Source organism: Loxodonta africana, chromosome 4, assembly GCF_030014295.1.
Source record: "Loxodonta africana isolate mLoxAfr1 chromosome 4, mLoxAfr1.hap2, whole genome shotgun sequence".
Lineage (NCBI taxonomy): Eukaryota > Metazoa > Chordata > Mammalia > Proboscidea > Elephantidae > Loxodonta > Loxodonta africana.
In genome coordinates this window covers 130,122,583-130,140,238 of record NC_087345.1, presented here as the reverse complement: position 1 = coordinate 130,140,238, position 17,656 = coordinate 130,122,583, and the positions used below count along the sequence as shown (strand labels likewise).

Genomic DNA, 17,656 nt, shown 5'->3' with positions numbered 1-17,656 from the left:
TACCGGAAAAATGATCAAATCTGTCCTGGAAGAAGTACAGCCAGAATCCTCATTAGAAGCAAGGATGATAGGACTTCATCTCACATATTTAGTATATGTTATCTGGAGGGGCCAGTCCCTGGAGGACGTCATGCTTGGTAAAGTAGAGGTCTAGTGAAAAAGAGGAAGCCTCTCATTGTGATGAACTGACACAGTGGCTGTAACAACTGGCTCAAACATAATAACAATTGTGAGGATGGTGCAGAACCAGGCAGTGTTTCCTTCTATTGCATGTAGGGCTCTTTGTGTTCAAACAGAGTTGACAGCATCAAACAACAACAACATAGATTAGAAACTCTGAAACTATTTCATGTGAATTCTTTTTGTTGTTGTTAGGTGCCCTCAAGTCAATTCTGACTCATAGCGACATCCCTCTCTGTACAACAGAATACCACCCTTCTGCACCATCCTCACAATCGTTATGCTTAAGCCCATTGTTGCAGCCCCTGTGCCAATCCATCTAATTTAGCATCTTCCTCTTTTTCACTGACTCTCTTCTTTACCAAGCATGGTGTCCTTCTCCAGGGACTTGTGCCTCCTGACAACATGTTCCATGTATGTGAGACAAAGTCTCACCATCCTTCCTTTAATAAGCGTTCTGGCTGTACTTCTTCCAAGACAGATTTGTTTGTTCTTCTGGCAGTCCGTAGCATATTCTTCACCAACACCATAATTCAAAGGCATCAATTCTTCTTCTGGCTTCCTTATTCATTGTCCAGGTTTCACGTGCATATGAGGGAATTGGAAATGCCATGGCTTGGGCCAGACACATCTTAGTCCTTAAAGTGACATCTTTATTTTTTAAGACCTGAAAAATTTCATTTTTGCAGAAGATTTGGCCAATGCAATGCATCATGTGAATTCTAGCATTGAGCAAATAAGTAAACAATAAATTTATTTTGGAAAGTAGGAGCCAAGTTTCTTTCTTTCACAGAAGAGAATGATGAATAAGGAAAGCAGATAGGGTAGTGCAAAACCTTTGGTGTTAGATTTGCATGGTAGGCGTGGTTTTAAAGATAGATTGGTAGATAGACAGCAAGCACATACTTCTACTCTGATTCTTCCATTGTTGCTTGCCAGGGGCTCCATTTAACACCCCTTTTGCCACAGACACTTAAATATCATTGGATTTGCTGGATCATAAACCCCACATATTACAGAAGCTTGAACTGCAGTCTAGATCTGCTGACACACCTTCTATTGCTCTTATTTCTATTGTAAATTACTGTGTCTATTGGTGATTCTGTACTTGAGTCACCTTAGTGCATTCAAATATGGTATATGTTGACTCCAAATCCTAAAAAAGCTTTGTGCTGTGGTTTTTTTTGTTTGTTTGTTTTTGGAGATGATACCTTGACATGCTCCATACCACTGATTCCCCCAGGGACTACAATGAGATGGTAGGCCCTTGAATTATTGTGGAGATTATCTCTAACTTTCTAGCTAATGTGCAGCTCATTAAGCTAGTGTGATATTTTTTTAAATGTCTAGGTGATGTAGATCTCTGTGGATTAAATTATTTGCAGAATGGAGGAATCATATAGTACTGAGACCAAATATAAGGAGCTATGTTTAATTGCTTCAGTAAAGATTTGATGTCTGAGAGAGTATCTGATTAATTTTAGTGTAGTTTATTCCCATTCTCCAAGATTCATGTGACTCTTGTATAGTCCAAATAAGTCAGTTAAACAGGGATGAGTTAGGTAGCACATTCCTTCATTTTCAAGACATTGATTGTTGCATTAATCTACTATATACCCAGGGTGCTGGTATTACTTTAGGTTAACTCTCTTTATAGAGAAAGGAAGTTCTAGGAGCTTTCACTTGGCCCTTCTATCGTAACAGCCCTCACCCTGTAAGAGAACCAACATGGGGATTGTGCCAATTGCCAAATTGTTTTATTCCAATTATGCATTCAGAAATCAGAGAAATAATCACAGGGCGTATCCCTTTACTAACCGGGCATACTGGTAGCCACACATGAGCCAATATTCCATCTATCAACTGACTACCTACCATAAGTTGCCATTGGGTCTAGTGATTCACATTAGTGTTTTGGAGTTTACAGGAATTAGCATCAATTCAGTGTCTCATTACTCCTGATTTGTTTGAGAATCCCTCCTCCCCAGCCAAAGTCATTGGAATGAGTGGCTCCAGGTCTCTTTGGGGAAGTCTTGGAAGAATAATTATGGTGCATCCTTGCAGTAAAGCTATAGAATCCTTCCTAAGCAGTCACAATCTTCTTTTCAATTAAAGAGCTATGGGCCTGTGAATTGGCTTAGGTCAGGAAACAGGATGAGAAGTTGTAATTCTCAATTGTGAAACTGAAATCAGGTTTTCAGACACCAGAAAAAAAGGATTTTCTGATACCCCTATCTTTGTCTATGTGTACGGGGTCAGATTACCCAGTAAGCAAGGTAAGTATGGGCTTACTGTATGCTTACTTACTAATCTGGAGTGAGCAATTTCACATGGGAAATCTATGTGGTGTAACCCATGTGAAATTGTTCACTACAGATTAGTAAAGCACAAGTATGCCCATGCTTACCTTGTTTCCTGGGTAATCTGTCCCTATCAGGGATTGTAAATTTGAAAAAAGGCTCTGATCCTGTAGGAAGGTGCTGTGGGATTGGGAGAGAGACAGATGCCAGGCATGCCTAGAAGTAGAATCTTTTTTTTCTTTCTTTGATATCTAGGTCTGTATTTAATGAGAGATACGTGGACTATATATAGAAAACTAAACCACTTGAAGCAAAGTTATAAAATAAAACATGAACTATAGGAAGCCATCTGATGTTCCTAGATGGAAAAATTTTATATTATTACGAGATTAAATCTCCACTAGTTAATTTATACACATTTAGTCCATAGCTACTGAGAATCGTACTAGGATTACTGGTTGTTCATATTTGATTAATTATAATTTGCAATTAGGCAAATGCCATTGTAGTTTTCTGAAAGAATTGAAGCTTTATAATGGAAATTTCTTTGGCAGGTACTAAAAACTATCAAGTTATTGGAATATTAAAATCTGCTGCCCTTGAGTCAAGCCCCTGTGATACAGAGTAGAACCCCGTGTGCATCATAGGATTTTCTGGCTGTCATCTTTAGGGAGCAGTTCACTAGGCATTTCTTCTAGGGCTTTGCAGGTGGATTGAAACCACCAGCCTTTAGGTAGGCAGTTGATTACACCTCACTTGTGCAACTCAGGCTCCTGTAACTAAGATATGGTGACAGAAAAATAGATAAATGGAACAGTTTAACTTAGACAAAAAAGGTATCCAGGGAATTTAATAATGGTTAGACATTGGAATTTCAGATTATTGGGAAAAAAGGAAGTACAAAATAAGTTAGCAGGCACAATTAGTTATTCAGTTAAATGAAAACATATTTATACTTCCTCTTAATACTTCAAATAAATTAAAAATGTAAATGGAAGCAATACATTTATAAGACACTAGAAAAAATTTGAAGAGCCTTAGTGGTACAGTACTGAGGCACTCGGCTGCTAACCGAAAGGTCAGCAGTTAGACCCCACCAGAGGCCCCGTGGAATAAAGACGTGGCAGTTTAGAAGCAGAATCATTGATGTGTTGAAAGAATGTGGAATTTTTCATTACAGATGATCTGGTAAGCAAGGTAAGCACTGTGCTTACCTTCCCTTTAGGATAATGTATTCCTGTGTATTTATCTCCTTGGGTAGTCTAAATGGTTAAGCTTTCAACTACTAGATGAAAGGTTGGTGGTTCGAACACACTCAGAGGCACCTCGGCAGACAGGCCTGGCGATCTGCTTCCAAAAGGTCACAGTCTTGAAAATCCTGTGGAGCAGTTCTGTTCTCCACACATCGGGTGGTTATGAGTCAAAAGCAACTCAATTGTATACAACAAAAACAACAAATACACACACACACACACGTATGTAAACCAAAAACCAAACAAACCTATTGCTGTCAAGTCAATTCTGCCTTATAGCGTCACGATAGGACAGGATAGAACTGCAGCATGGGGTTTCCAAAGAGCACCTGGTAGATTCAAACTGCCAGCCTTTTGGTTAGCAGCCTTCAGTATGGATTACACCTCAACATAAAGAAAACAAAAATCCTAACAATTGGACCAATAAGCAACATGATGATAAACAAAGGTTGAAGGTGTCAAGGATTTCATTTTACTTGGATCCGCAATCAACGACCACGGAAACAGCAGTCAAGAAATCAAACAATACATTGCATTGGGCAAATCTGCTGCAAAAAACCTCTTTCAAGTGTTAAAAAGCATAGATGTCACTTTAAGGCATGCCTGACCCAAGCCATGGTGTTATGGATTGCCTCATATGCACATGAATGCTAGACAATGAATAAATAAGACAAAAACAAATTGATGCCTTGGAATTATGGCATTGATGAAGAATATTGAATATTTCAAGGACTGCCAAAAGGACGAACAAATCTGTCTTGGAACAAGTACAGCCAGAATGCTTATTGGAAGCAAGGATGATGAAACTTTGTCTCACATATTTTGGATATGTCATCAGGAGGTGGAAACCATGGTAGCATAGTGGTTAAGTGCTACAGCTGGTAACCAAGAGGTCAGCAGTTTGAATCTGCCAGGCGCTCCTTGGAAACTCTATTGGGCAGTTCTACTCTGTCCTATAGGGTTGCTATGAGTCGGAATCGACTCGACGGCAGCTGGTTAGTTATTGTTTGGTTTTCATCAGGAGGCACTAGTCACTGGAGACAGACTTCATGCTTGGTGAAGAAGAGAGTCAGTGAAAAAGAAGAACCTCATCAAGGTGAACTAATAGTGACTGCAACAATTGGCTCAAGCATAACAACAATTGTGAAGATGATGCAGGACCAGGCAGTGTTTTGTTCCGTTTTACACAGGGTTGCCATGAGTCAGAACCAACTCCATGGTACCTAACAACAACACACTGTTAAATTTTATATTTGATTGTCATGAATAAGACTGTGGTCACAAGCTTTTTAGAAGTTCACCAATTCTCAGGCCATGACTTAAATGGGAGGTAAAAACCCTGAGCTTATTATTTTCTTTCTTTAAGTGCTCCTGTGCACTCGGGAAATTCCATCCCACACTATAGTCCTCGTAGTTGTCATTATTAACTTAAGATTTAGTGCAGCACGACTGGGGCTTTCAAGGCACTTGCTTCAGTTGATACTTCATCACAATTAATCAGAGATTATACCCTGATTAATGGTGATGCCGCTAAGGTTTCTTCGATCATTAATATCTCATTTTCCACTGGCAAGGAGCTGAGCACTGGGCTGAAGCTAACTTGAACAAATTAATCCCCAAATCACATCTTCATGTGTCTATCTCCATAGGCCACTCCTTTAGCAATTCTTTATCATTCAGGGTTAATTCAGGAAATGGAAGTAATCACCAACAATTTGAACAGGCTAAACTGAATGCTAGGAATTACTAACTGGCCAGAGGAGATTACCTCTAGCAAAGAAAGAGCTCTAGAGCTGAAATCCCTGAGAGATGAGGGCCCAGGGAGCAGTTCCCAAAGAAAGTACTTGAAACTTATGGGAGGGTCCCCACCCAAGCCTGAATTTATGACTTTCCCACCCTTGGAAAGGGTGTGTTTGTGGCCTACTAGATGTCAGAGAAGCTCTCTGAGTTCCTGCAGGCCAGGGCTGGCAAAAAGAAAGCCTCCTGCTGGTGAAACTCCATGTATCCATTAACTGGAATATTGCAAACACTCATTCTTAAGGACTCTGTCTTCTGAGGTGTTAGCATAACTACTGGGAGATCACCTGCTGCAGTATTGGGGTGAGTTTCAGGGAAATCACTCATCGGATTCCAACAAACTGGATGAAACCTCTTCCACTAAGAAGCTGCTCCCTGGAGATCTAGCCAAACTCACAGGGCAGTTGTTTAAGGAAGTACTGACACAATTTCCAGGAGGGTGTATTGCACTGTGTCTCCAGCATACAACTGGCAAAAAGAATTACCCGCAAGTCACCCTGTCATAGGAGCAAAGGACAAAATCATCAAAACCAGAAATTAATTCCCTTCTTTGTCCAGTGTCCCTGAAACTCCCTGTACTAACAAAGGCCCTGGGGAAGTATCTACAGTGTCCTAAAATAGGGGAAAAAATGGGTGGATTTGGGACTGAAAGGCTACAAATTGAAAATTAGCACTTGGTGTATTTAATTATAAAAATTCCTGAGTAATTTAGAAATTTTCTTTTTTTTTCCATTAAACTTGAGTGATTTAAGAGTGCATGTGCTTCACATGCAAGCATATGGGGAAATTTTCACATATCTCCCTTCCATTATTCTCAAAATTAATTAGTCTTTGATCCTAGAATGTAGTCTGAATATTACATATTATTTTATATTTGTTGAGAATTGGCTTTTTGCCCAGTACATTTACAAAATTTGTTAAATATCTTCATTGCCTGAGAAAATGTGTGCTTTTAGTGTTAATAAATGTAGGATTTGTATAGGTTGATCAGATCAACTTTATTAATTATGAGGTTTAAATCTTCTACTTTTTTTTGGGTTGATCAATGTCAGGGAAGTATATTGAAATTTTTCACTACAGCGGTCTTAGGTTACATTTTATCTGTACTTCTGTCATACATACTGACACTATTTTTTTAAGTTTATCCACGTTTACTTTTAAATTTTTGTTATATTGAAACTTACACTGGTTCTTTCTTTTTTGTTTAGTGTTTATTTTGTCTGATATTAATTTATTTTCACTGATATCATTTTGGAGCCCTGGTGGCAAAGTGGTTAAGAGCTCAGGCTGCTAACCAAAAGGCCTGCTGTCAAATTCACCAGCCGCTCTTTGGAAGCCCTATGTGGCAGTTCTACTCGGTTCTATAGGCTCGCTGTGAGTTGGAATCAACTCAATGGCAAAGGCTTTGGCTTGATATCGTTTTAGCTAGTATTTGCATGATACCTTCTTTCGTTTGTTTATATTTAACATTTCTGTGTCCTCATGCCTTAGTTGTGTCTCTTCTAAGTATTTTTACTGTGAGCTAAATAAGCCTGTTCCAGACCAGCAGAATATCTCCCTAGGTCTCTATGAAGCCCAGTATATACCGTATCTGTTACTTTTGTTTGTGTTTTGGGGAGGGTGAATTAGCTTCTATGTCTCTGTGTCTAGTAAGGATTACCAGCTCTATGGTTACTTGCTATGAGTTATGTGTTGTTTTTTTTTCCTTTCTGGATTACTACATGGCTCATTGGCTTATTTAAAAATAAATTGTCTCCATTTCCCTTGTAAAGCTCCCAATCTCAAGTAGGTCTATCAGGGTCTCTGAATCCAGTCCACTTATCTCAAACTAGATGTATCAAATGAAGTGCCATTTGCTGATCTTGCAGAGTGTGCTATCCTCTTTGACAAAGTCTGTACTCGGGCAGATCTGTCTGTAATTTGTTAATACAGGCATCCTCTGTTTGTGTCACCCTTTAACTCGGCCCAGTTTTCATATCATCTGTCTTGTGCGCCTAGCTTATAAGCGTGAAAGTATATGATATATATCTATATCTAAAATGTATATATATAAAATCTCCCCACCTTATTGCTATTTTTGGATGTTTTTCTGGAAGGGGTTGGTGATCAATGGCATCTGTACTGTTACCACAAATAGGAAATCTCCCTGTTGAAAATTCAATCAAGGAACGTATTTAGTGTCTTAATCCTTATTTATTGACCCAACTATATTGATGTTACATTTCTCCAAAAGATAAAAATTTCAACTTACAAGTTTGGCTTAAATGCATAGTCCCTGATCACTAATCTAGTCTAACCAATAACCAGTTGTCCTTGACACGATTTTGACTTATGGAGACCCAATGTGTACAGAGTAGAGCTGTGCTCCATAGGTTTCCTGTGGTTGGCTTTTCAGCAGTAGACCACTAGACCTTTCTTTTGAGGAGCCTCTGGGTGGGTTCAAACCACCAACCTTTAGATTAGTGGCCAAGCAACTGTTATTCAGAACTTCGTAGTAAAATGTCTGAAAATGGCTAGAAGGAAACATGACTTGGGGAATCTTATGCAATAGCACTCTTCTATATCATATTAGACAAGAGGGTGGGTGAGCTAATCCTGGAAGAAAGGGACAGCAAATAATCCAGGTGTAAGAAAGTGGAGAAGACAAAAGAAACAAGGAAGTCTTTGACATTGTGTAATTTTGGATTAAAACAAGTAACGTGGACATCCTTGATACTGCGAACAATAACGCAAATTTACTGTAGACAGTTTAGACCTTAGGAGCAAAATTGTCACGTTGGAAAAGTAATTTTTTGTTAATGTGTTTCAGGTGTCTGACTTGCCAACTATAATTGTCTATTTTCTCTTTCAGGTTTACAGTAAACACAGACCACTTAAATGATAAATACTGTGGATATAAAGCCACCACATATGTTTATTATGATGACTGTACTGCAAGAAAAAAATTCTTATGTCAGAAACTAGCTGATAAAGTGAAGATTGAAATGCTTAATATTCCAGAGGAAAGAGGGTAGTTAGTGCAATTTTTTGGCTCAGCTAATATCCTGTGGTTGAAGGCAACTTTAGAGAGCAGGTATATCCTGGGATATACAAGAAGAATAAAGATGTGGTAAAACTAAATTTCTACCTTTTCCTTAACATTTACCTCTTCAAATTTCTTCTTTCACTTCATATTCTTAATGAAAGGAATGAAAATTCATAATTTGCAAATGCTGATGAGCATAACTACAGTGTTTTCTAGTCAGAAGACACGAACATGAAGCTGATTTCCCCCTTCTTTTCGTTAAATAAGCAAGATAAATACCAACCTTATAGAAAATCAGAGAAAATTAAATCCAAGAACATATTGATTTATGTATATTTATAAGTCAGAATTGTCTTGACAGCAATGGGGTTCTTTTTGAAATACATATGTAAATTATGTGTATATAAATATGTATTGACCAATTGGGGCTCACAGTAATTCCAGGATGATTCAATATTTTGATAGAGTGGAAGAGGAAAAAAGGATCCTTTCTATAAATATTGAAGCATTTGATGAAATTCAACACTCAGTCATCATAAAACCTGTCAGAAAACTAGAAGCAGAAGACTTCCTTAATCTAATAAACTGTGTCAACCTTAAAAAAGTGAAGATAACAAAAAGCCTAAGGCTAAGATCATACATCTCTTGGTAAAATTGTCTTTGTTTTTTTTTGAGTTCTGGACAAGATAAAGATAGTCATTACCATTTCTTTTGTTTAATAACCTCCACTGTGTAATTTTTTTACTGTGTAATGAAAGACCTAGTTATTGGAATAAGGCAAGAAAAAGAAATAGAAAATATAAAAATGTACAAAGGAGGACCAAGAACATTTTTATTTTTAAATAATTGTGTACATTAAAAAGTCCAATAGAATCTATGAAATATTTAAATAAATTCATTTATCAGAATAATTGGATAAAATCTCTATAAAAGTCAGTCATATTTCTATATATTAGCAGATATAAGTAAAATTTAAAAAAATAATACCATCTAAAAAAACATTCAAAACTTAAAATAGCACGAACTCAAATAAAAACGAGATAAAGCTCTACATGGAAAAATTGCACACAATCTGTAGTTATTCCCTAGCCCAAAGTAACATCCCTTACCCAAGGATTTCAATATCTAATGACTGGTAAGCATGGAGGAACAATGACTCTGCCCCTTTTCCCCGGCATAGAGCCACTTTGAAAAATAATCCCAGCACCAGAATTCCTTATAAACCAAAACCAGTTGCCTTCAAGTCAATTCCAAATTATGTGACCCCAACTGTAGGAAAGTGGAACTGTGATCCACAGGGTTTTCAGAGCTATGACCTTTCAGAAGAAGATCACCAGGCTTTTTTTTCCATGGCACCTCTAAATCAAACCAACCAAACCTGTTGCCATCAAGTCGATATCTACTCATAGGGCACCTCTGGATGGGTTCAAATCACCAACATTTTTGTTAGTAGTAGAGCGCTTAACTGTTTGTACCTCCTAGGAATGCTCAGTAGAGACAGTCAAATACTCCACTGAGAATATATCATTTTCCCTTCTGCCCAACCCTGCTCTCTTTCCTTCCCTTCCTCTGGTAGTGAGCCCAGGCACACTCCACAATAAACCCCCAACAAGTTCATTTCCATCAAAAAGTTTGCTTCTCAGGGAACCAAACCTGTGACAGTGGGTAGGAAGAATGGTCCAAGAAAGCAGACTTTAAGCAAAAATATGGGGCATGAATCACCTGCTGCCCAGCTGACAATGAGGAGGACCCCATTACTGGTATTAGCGGAGAATATATTTATTATGCAGGCACAAAGTTATAGAACGATTGTGAAAAATCCTACCAGTGGTGAACTGGGTTGATGAACCAGTGGAAGGGAATGCACTGTTGTTGTTTTTACTGCATTAAGCCAGTTTTGACTCCTAGTGACCCCATGTGACAGAAAAGAACTTCCTCATAGGGTTTCCTAGCCTTTAATCTTTATGGAAGCAGATCTCCATGTCTTTCCTCATGGAGCTGCTAGATAGGTTCAAAGGGCAAAGTGTTCAGTTAGCAGCTGAGTGCTTAATTATTATACCACCAAAGTATTTGAGAAGTATAGGAGGGAACAGATAAAAAGTAAAAGGACAGTGGAATTAGCAGTTGTTTCTAAGCTCAATTAAAGGCAGACTGAAAGTGAATAATCAGAAAAGAAGAAGAAGACAGAGAGAAAGCCTTCGCCTAGAGCCAATACCCTGAATTTGGACTTCTAACCTACTAGACTATGAGAAAATAAATTAAAAAAAAAAAAAAAGCTAAGCATGAATGCTGTCAGGGTATCTTATAAAGTGACACATCTCCTGCAATTAGAGAACAAAGCGAGCTGACAACCAGATCAAGAACTTAATAACATGAGTTGTAGAGCTTCAAAGAATGTGAAAATTTTAACCTAGGCTAGCTTGCTTTGCCAAGGTTAGGGCCCTTTAACCTTTGCAAGGGTTAGGAAAACCTTTGCAAAAGTTTTATTGGTTAGGGAAGCATGAAAACCTCTTGGTTAATTTCCCTCAAGATCTTTATCTACAGCTCTTTCTGAACTCTTCGAGACTAGAGAAGTTAACTACTCCCCCCTATTAATAGCTAGCACTCTCCCCTTGTTTGAAAACAACTTAGAGGCTTTTCATTAAAGTTGAGGTTCAGCCCCCTTAAAATCTTCACCCACCTTAGCTCCTAGCCACAAGGGAAATAACTGGGCAACCTGGCCAGGGAGAAAAAAAAAAAAAAAAAAAAACCAGGAATTGCAGTACTTGGCCAACATGTCACAATAGCAGGAGTAGGGAGAGTACATATGCCAGAGTGCAGACAAAGGGCAGGGGGCAGAACATTAGATACCCACCACTTGTGGCAGAGTTGGCTCCAACTCATGGTGACCCCAAGTTGTGTCAGAGTAGAACGGTCCTCCGTGGGATTTTCTTTTCTTTCTTTTTCTCTTCCTTTCTTAATTTCTTTTTTCCTTCCTTCTTCTCTCCCTCCTTCACTCCTTGCCTGTCCCTCACTCCTTGCTCACCCTTTTTTTCTTTCTTCCTCTCTTCTTCTTTTTAGGAGGAGAAGAGGCAGCTGCTTCTTTGCATTTGTTGTTGTTAGTTGCCATGCAGTTAATTCCAACTCAGGGTGATCCCATCTGGGTTTTATAGCACTGTTCCATAGGGTGTTCAAGGCTGTGACCTTTCAGAAGCAGATCACCAGGCCTATCTTCCAAGACCCTTACGGGTGGGCTCAAACTGCCAACCTTGCAGCTACTAGTTGAGCGCTCAACCCTTGGAAATGCCCAGGGACTCTCCTACATAGGACCTTCAGTGACTGAGATTTTGGAGGTAGATTGGTAGGTTTCATTCTGGGGCGCCTCTGGGTGGACAAAAACCTCCAACCTTGTGGAGGGAGGGAGCGGGCTGTCTCATTAGGGGGAGAGTCATTGGGAGTGTGTAGCAAGGCGTATATGGGTTTTTGTGTGAGAGACTGACTGGATTTGTAAGCTTTCACTTAGAGCACAATAAAAATTATTTAAAAAAAACCTCCAACCTTTTGGGTAGTAGCTGTCACAGATTGAATTACCAAACCAAACCCAGTGCCATCGATTCTGTTCCGACTCATAGTGATCCTATAGGACAGAGTAGAACTGCCCCATAGAGTTTCCAAGGAATGCCTGGCAGATTCAAACTGCCGACCCTTTGGTTAGCAGCCGTAGCACTTAACCCCTATGCCACCAGGGTTTCGGTTAAGTCCCCCCAAAAATGTGTATATCAACTTGGTTAGGCCATGATTCCCAGTATTGTATGGTTGGCCTCCATTTTGTGATTGTAATTTTATGTTGAGAGGATTAGGGTGGGATTGCAACACCACCCTTATTCAGGTCACCTCTCTGATCCAAGATAAAGGGAGTTTTCCTGGGGTGTGCCTAGTACCACCTTTTATCTCTCAAGAGATAAAAGGAAAGGGAAGCAAGCAGAGCTGGGGACCTCATACCACCAAGAAAGCAGCACCAGGAGCAGAATGTATCCTTTGGACACGAGGTCCCTGTGCCTGAGAAGCTCCTCAACCATGGGAAGATTGAGGACAAGGACCTTTCTCCAGAGCTGACACAGAGAGAAAGCCTTCCCCTGCAGACCAAGTCCTGAATTTTGATTTGTAACCTACTAGACAGTGAGAAAATAAATTCTCTTTTTTAAAGCCAACCACTTGTTTTACTTCTGTAATGGCAGCAATAGATTACTAAAATAAAATTTGGTACAGAGAGTGGGGTGCTGCTCTAACCAAAAAAAAACAAAAACAAAAACAAACCAAACCCAGTGGTGTCTAGTTGATTCCGACTCATAGCGACCCTATAGGACAGAGTACAACTGCCACATAGAGTTTCCAAGGAGCACCTGGCAGATTCAAACTGCCAACTTTTTGGTTAGCAGCTGTAGCACTTAACCACTACACCACCAGAGTTTTCGCCCCTCATAATATCTCTACTTAATTCACCATTCTGATCTATATAAAAACCAGAAGGATCCTGGAGGATGTCCTTGAACTAACAAAATCCCAAACGAGTAACAACTCCAAATAAAAGCTCTAATGCCAAATAAGTTATCTTTGCTAGAGCAGACTATCATGGCCTCAGGTATATGGTATATGACCACTGATCTGCGAAATTTTTTTTTCTTCATTTCTACTAGAACAATAAGTCAAAACAGCTTACATTCACTCGGAATGGACCCTAGTGCATTAGACAACATTCAAAAGTAACTTAGCATAGAGTTTTAGCCTTGTAGGTATATTGATACATGTAAGCTGGGCTTCCTAAAAGTGTTTTTTCTGTTGTTGTTGTTATAACTAATTATGGGGATATTTTTATAAAAAATAATAACAAATTTCTCCTGAAACACTGCACAAAAATTTTATAGACAGTCATTTTGGTGTTACCCACTCTGACAGCATCATTCAGTGCAGTCTGTACCCCTGAGCCCATTGGTGACACTGCTGGTCACTGACTCGCAATTTCTTACCTCTCATTTTCTTTTTTGTTGGTACTTTTTTTTTTTTTTTAACTTTTATTAAGCTTCAAGTGAACGTTTACAAATCCAATCAGTCTGTCACATATAAGTTTACATACATCTCACTCCCTACTCCCACTTGCTCTCCCCTTCTTGAGTCAGCCCTTTCAGTCTCTCCTTTCGTGACAATGTTGCCGGCTTCCCTCTCTCTCTATCCTCCCATCCCCCCTCCAGACAAGAGTTGCCAACACAATCTCAAGTGTCCACCTGATATAATTAGCTCACTCTTCATCAGCGTCTCTCTCCCACCCGCTGACCAGTCCCTTTCATGTCTGATGAGTTGTCTTTGGGGATGGTTCCTGTCCTGTGCCAACAGAAGGTCTGGGGACCATGGCTGCCGGGATTCCTCTAGTCTCAGTCAGACCATTAAGTTTGGTCTTTTTATGAGAATTTGGGGTCTGTATCCCACTGATCTTCTGCTCCCTCAGGGGTCCTCTGCTGTGCTCCCTGTCAGGGCAGTCATCGATTGTGGCCGGGCACCAACTAGTTCTTCTGCTTTCAGGATGATGTAGGTCTCTGGTTCATGTGGCCCTTTCTGTCTCTTGGGCTCTTAGTTGTAGTGTGGCCTTGGTGTTCTTCCTTTTCCTTTGCTCCAGGTGGGTTGAGACCAATTGCTGCATCTTAGATGGCCGCTTGTTAGCATTTAAGACCCCGGACGCCACATTTCAAAGTGGGATGCAGAATGATTTCATAATAGAATTATTTTGCCAATTGACTTAGAAGTCCCCGCAAACCATGTTCCCCAGACCCCCGCCCTTGCTCCGCTGACCTTTGAAGCATTCATTTTATCCCGGAAACTTCTTTGTTTTTGGTCCAGTCCAATTGAGCTGACCTTCCATGTATTGAGTGTTGTCTTTCCCTTCACCTAAAGCATTTCTTATCTACTGATTAATCAATAAAAAACCCTCTCCCACCCTCCCTCCCTCCCCCCCTCGTAACCACAAAAGTATGTGTTCTTCTCAGGTTTACTATTACTCAAGATCTTATAAAAGTGGTCTTATACAATATTTGTCCTTTTGCCTCTGACTAATTTCGCTCAGCATAATGCCTTCCAGGTTCCTCCATGTGAAGAAATGTTTCACAGATTCGTCACTGTTCTTTATCGATGAGTAGTATTCCTTGTCTGTGAATATACCACAATTTATTTACCCATTCATCCGTTGATGGACACCTTGGTTGCTTCCAGCTTTTTGCTATTGTAAACAGAGCTGCAATAAACATGGGTGTGCATATATCTGTTTGTATGAAGGCTCTTGTATCTCTAGGGTACATTCCCAGGAGTGGGATTTCGGGGTTGTATGGTAGTTCTATTTCTAACTGTTTAAGATAACGCCAGATAGATTTCCAAAGTGGTTGTACCATTTTACATTCCCACCAGCAGTGTATGAGAGTTCCAATCTCTCCGCAGCCTCTCCAAATTGATTATTTTGTGTTTTTTGGATTAATGCCAGCTTCGCCGGTGTGAGATGGAATCTCATCGTAGTTTTAATTTGCATTTCTCTAATGGCTAATGATCGTGAGCATTTTCTCATGTGTGTATTGGCTGCCTGAATATCTTCTTTAGTGAAATGTGTGTTCATATCCTTTGCCCACTTTTTGATTGGGTTGTTTGTCTTTTTGTGGTTGAGTTTTGACAGAATCATGTAGATTTTAGAGATCAGGCGCTGGTCGGAGATGTCATAGCTGAAAATTCTTTCCCAGTCTGTAGGTAGTATTTTTACTCTTTTGGTGAAGTCTTTAGATGAGCATAGGTGTTTGATTTTTAGGAGCTCCCAGTTATCTGGTTTCTCTTCATCATTTTTGGTAATGTTTTGTATTCTGTTTATGCCTTGTATTAGGGCTCCTAGGGTTGTCCCAATTTTTTCTTCCATGATCTTTATCGTTTTATCTCATTTTCTTTTTAACTGACTGAATTAGGCTTCTGTCCTCATTATTCTGTGAAGCATCTGTCTCGTCTAGGTCACAAGCGATGTTCTTGTCTCATCCCAATGATCACATCTCCGTTCTTTTATTACTTGAATTCCCTGCCACATTCACCAAGTTGAGCAGCTCTTCTTCTTTAAGCTCTTCCTTTGCATAGCCTCATGGACACACTCAATCTGGTTGTGTGCCATCACAATATCTGCTCCCTCTCAGCCTCCTGTTTGGACTCTTCTCCTTGGACCAAATGCTGTATGTTGGAAAACTCCAGGCTCAGTTCTGGGTTCCCTTTTTTGTGTCACTCAATATATTTCTCTAAGTTAACTCATTCTATCCTTTGTCTTCAATCATCATAACTCCCAAATGCCTCTTTACAGCCATTCTTTGGATCTTCAAACTCAAATACTAAAATATCTAATTGGCATTTTCACATGGAGCTCTAATTTCATTTCAAATTAAAAATGGAAAAAATAGAATATTTTTTCCCCTAAACCTGCTAACTTTCTCCAACCACTCTCATCTCATTAAATACACAAATAAAAATCTGACAACGATCAAGTGTTTTCTTTGTGCTGGCACTGTTCTAAGTATATTCTCATTGCAATCCAGTTAATTCCAACTCACAGAGACCTTATAGGAGAGAGGTGCACTTCCACATAGGGTTTTCAAGGCTGTAATCTTTATGGACACACACTGCCACATCTTTCTCCTGAGGAGTATCTGTTGGGTTCAAACCACTGACTTTTCAGTTAGCAAATGAGCACTTAACTACTGCACCACCAGCGCTCTTTTCTATTAAATCATTTCATTGTGATTAATTTATGCTCTTCCAATTTTTACCAAGGTAAAAATTGAGATAAATAGAGGTTAGGTAACTTGGCCAAGAGTCCACATGTGATAAGCAACAGAACAAGAATTGAAGCCCAGGCATTCTAGCCCTAGAGACTGTGCTGTGCTTCTTACCACCATCCTATGTTGCAGTGGTTAAGAGCTCAACTGCTAACCAAAAGGTCAGCAGTTTGAATCCACCAGCTGCTCCTTGGAAACACTATGGGACAGTTCTACTCTGCCCGATATGGTCACTATGCTCAGAATCAATTCCACTGCAACTTTTTTTTTTCTTGTCTTGCTAATAAAAGTGTGTTTTCATTATCCATCAACTTTCTCAAATGAAAAATCCCTTAAAAACAATTCAAAAATTTGTGCTATGAATTTTAACATCAAAATATATTCTTAATCTTTTCATGGGTCATCACAACACTTAATACAAGTAAACAAAGTCACTATTCTCTCTCATATGGTATATCGCATTAGTTTTGAGACTATTTTCCCTGATTTCAGTGCTCTCACCCTGAAATTTGTTCACCACGTACAGTCACTGTGGTCTTAAAAAAAAAATAATAAACCGCTGTTATTCTTTCCTGATTAAAAGCTTCCAGTGGGTCCTCCTTCCTCTGGCTAACAAATCTAACCTCCTCCCTCTGGCTAACAAATCTAACCTCCTCCCTCTGGCTAACAGATCTTACCTCCTCCCTCTGGCTAATGAAACCTGTGGGTAATCTGTCTTCCACTTCTGTTTGAACTCTTCTAACATCATATCTCACCTTCACCACAATTTCTTAGTCATTCTGGATTTCTTTTAGTTTTCAAATAAGAAAAGCTTTTCCTCAAATTAAAGTCTTTGAACTATATGTTATTTTTCTTCTCTCTTTTTTTTTTTAATTCTACAAGCTGGTTCGAAACTACCACTTTCTATATTATCACTTGGTTTCATATCTCTGTATGTCATAGTACGACTGCATCGTCAGACCATTTTGAGAGTCAGTAAATATAAGAATAGGATTTTGGAGTCAGTGTCTTGCCTGTCCTGCCAAGAGTAATTCTTTATTTTTCTCTTCCAGGTACATAAGAAACAAGGGACATTTAAATGATAAGATATATTGTGGATATATTTTTGGACCATGTATTTATTACGATGACTGTATTAAAACAAAAAAATTCATATGTGAGAAACTTATGAGTCCTGTGAAGACTGAAAGTACACTGAGGATTAAAATTCCAGAGGGAAGAGGGTAGTTAGTACAATTATTTTGCCCCAGCTGATATCCTGTAATTGAAGGCAATTTT

General features: G+C 39.2%; 1 protein-coding gene across 4 annotated transcripts in view; it reads left to right on the top strand.

Moving 5' to 3' along the window:
- The window catches only part of LOC100660388 (C-type lectin domain family 12 member A-like), a 96,127-nt gene that overhangs the window by 21,534 nt on the left and 56,937 nt on the right, over window positions 1-17,656 (top strand). The window contains exon 6 of one of the 4 annotated variants that reach the window (XM_064284633.1): window positions 8,382-9,466. The exons of the other annotated variants lie outside the window; for them this stretch is intronic. Within the exon in view, the coding sequence (XP_064140703.1) occupies window positions 8,382-8,544 (163 nt within the window). The 3' untranslated portion in view covers window positions 8,545-9,466. Of the gene's footprint in view, window positions 1-8,381; window positions 9,467-17,656 lie in introns of those variants that run through there. 4 annotated transcript variants of the gene reach the window in all.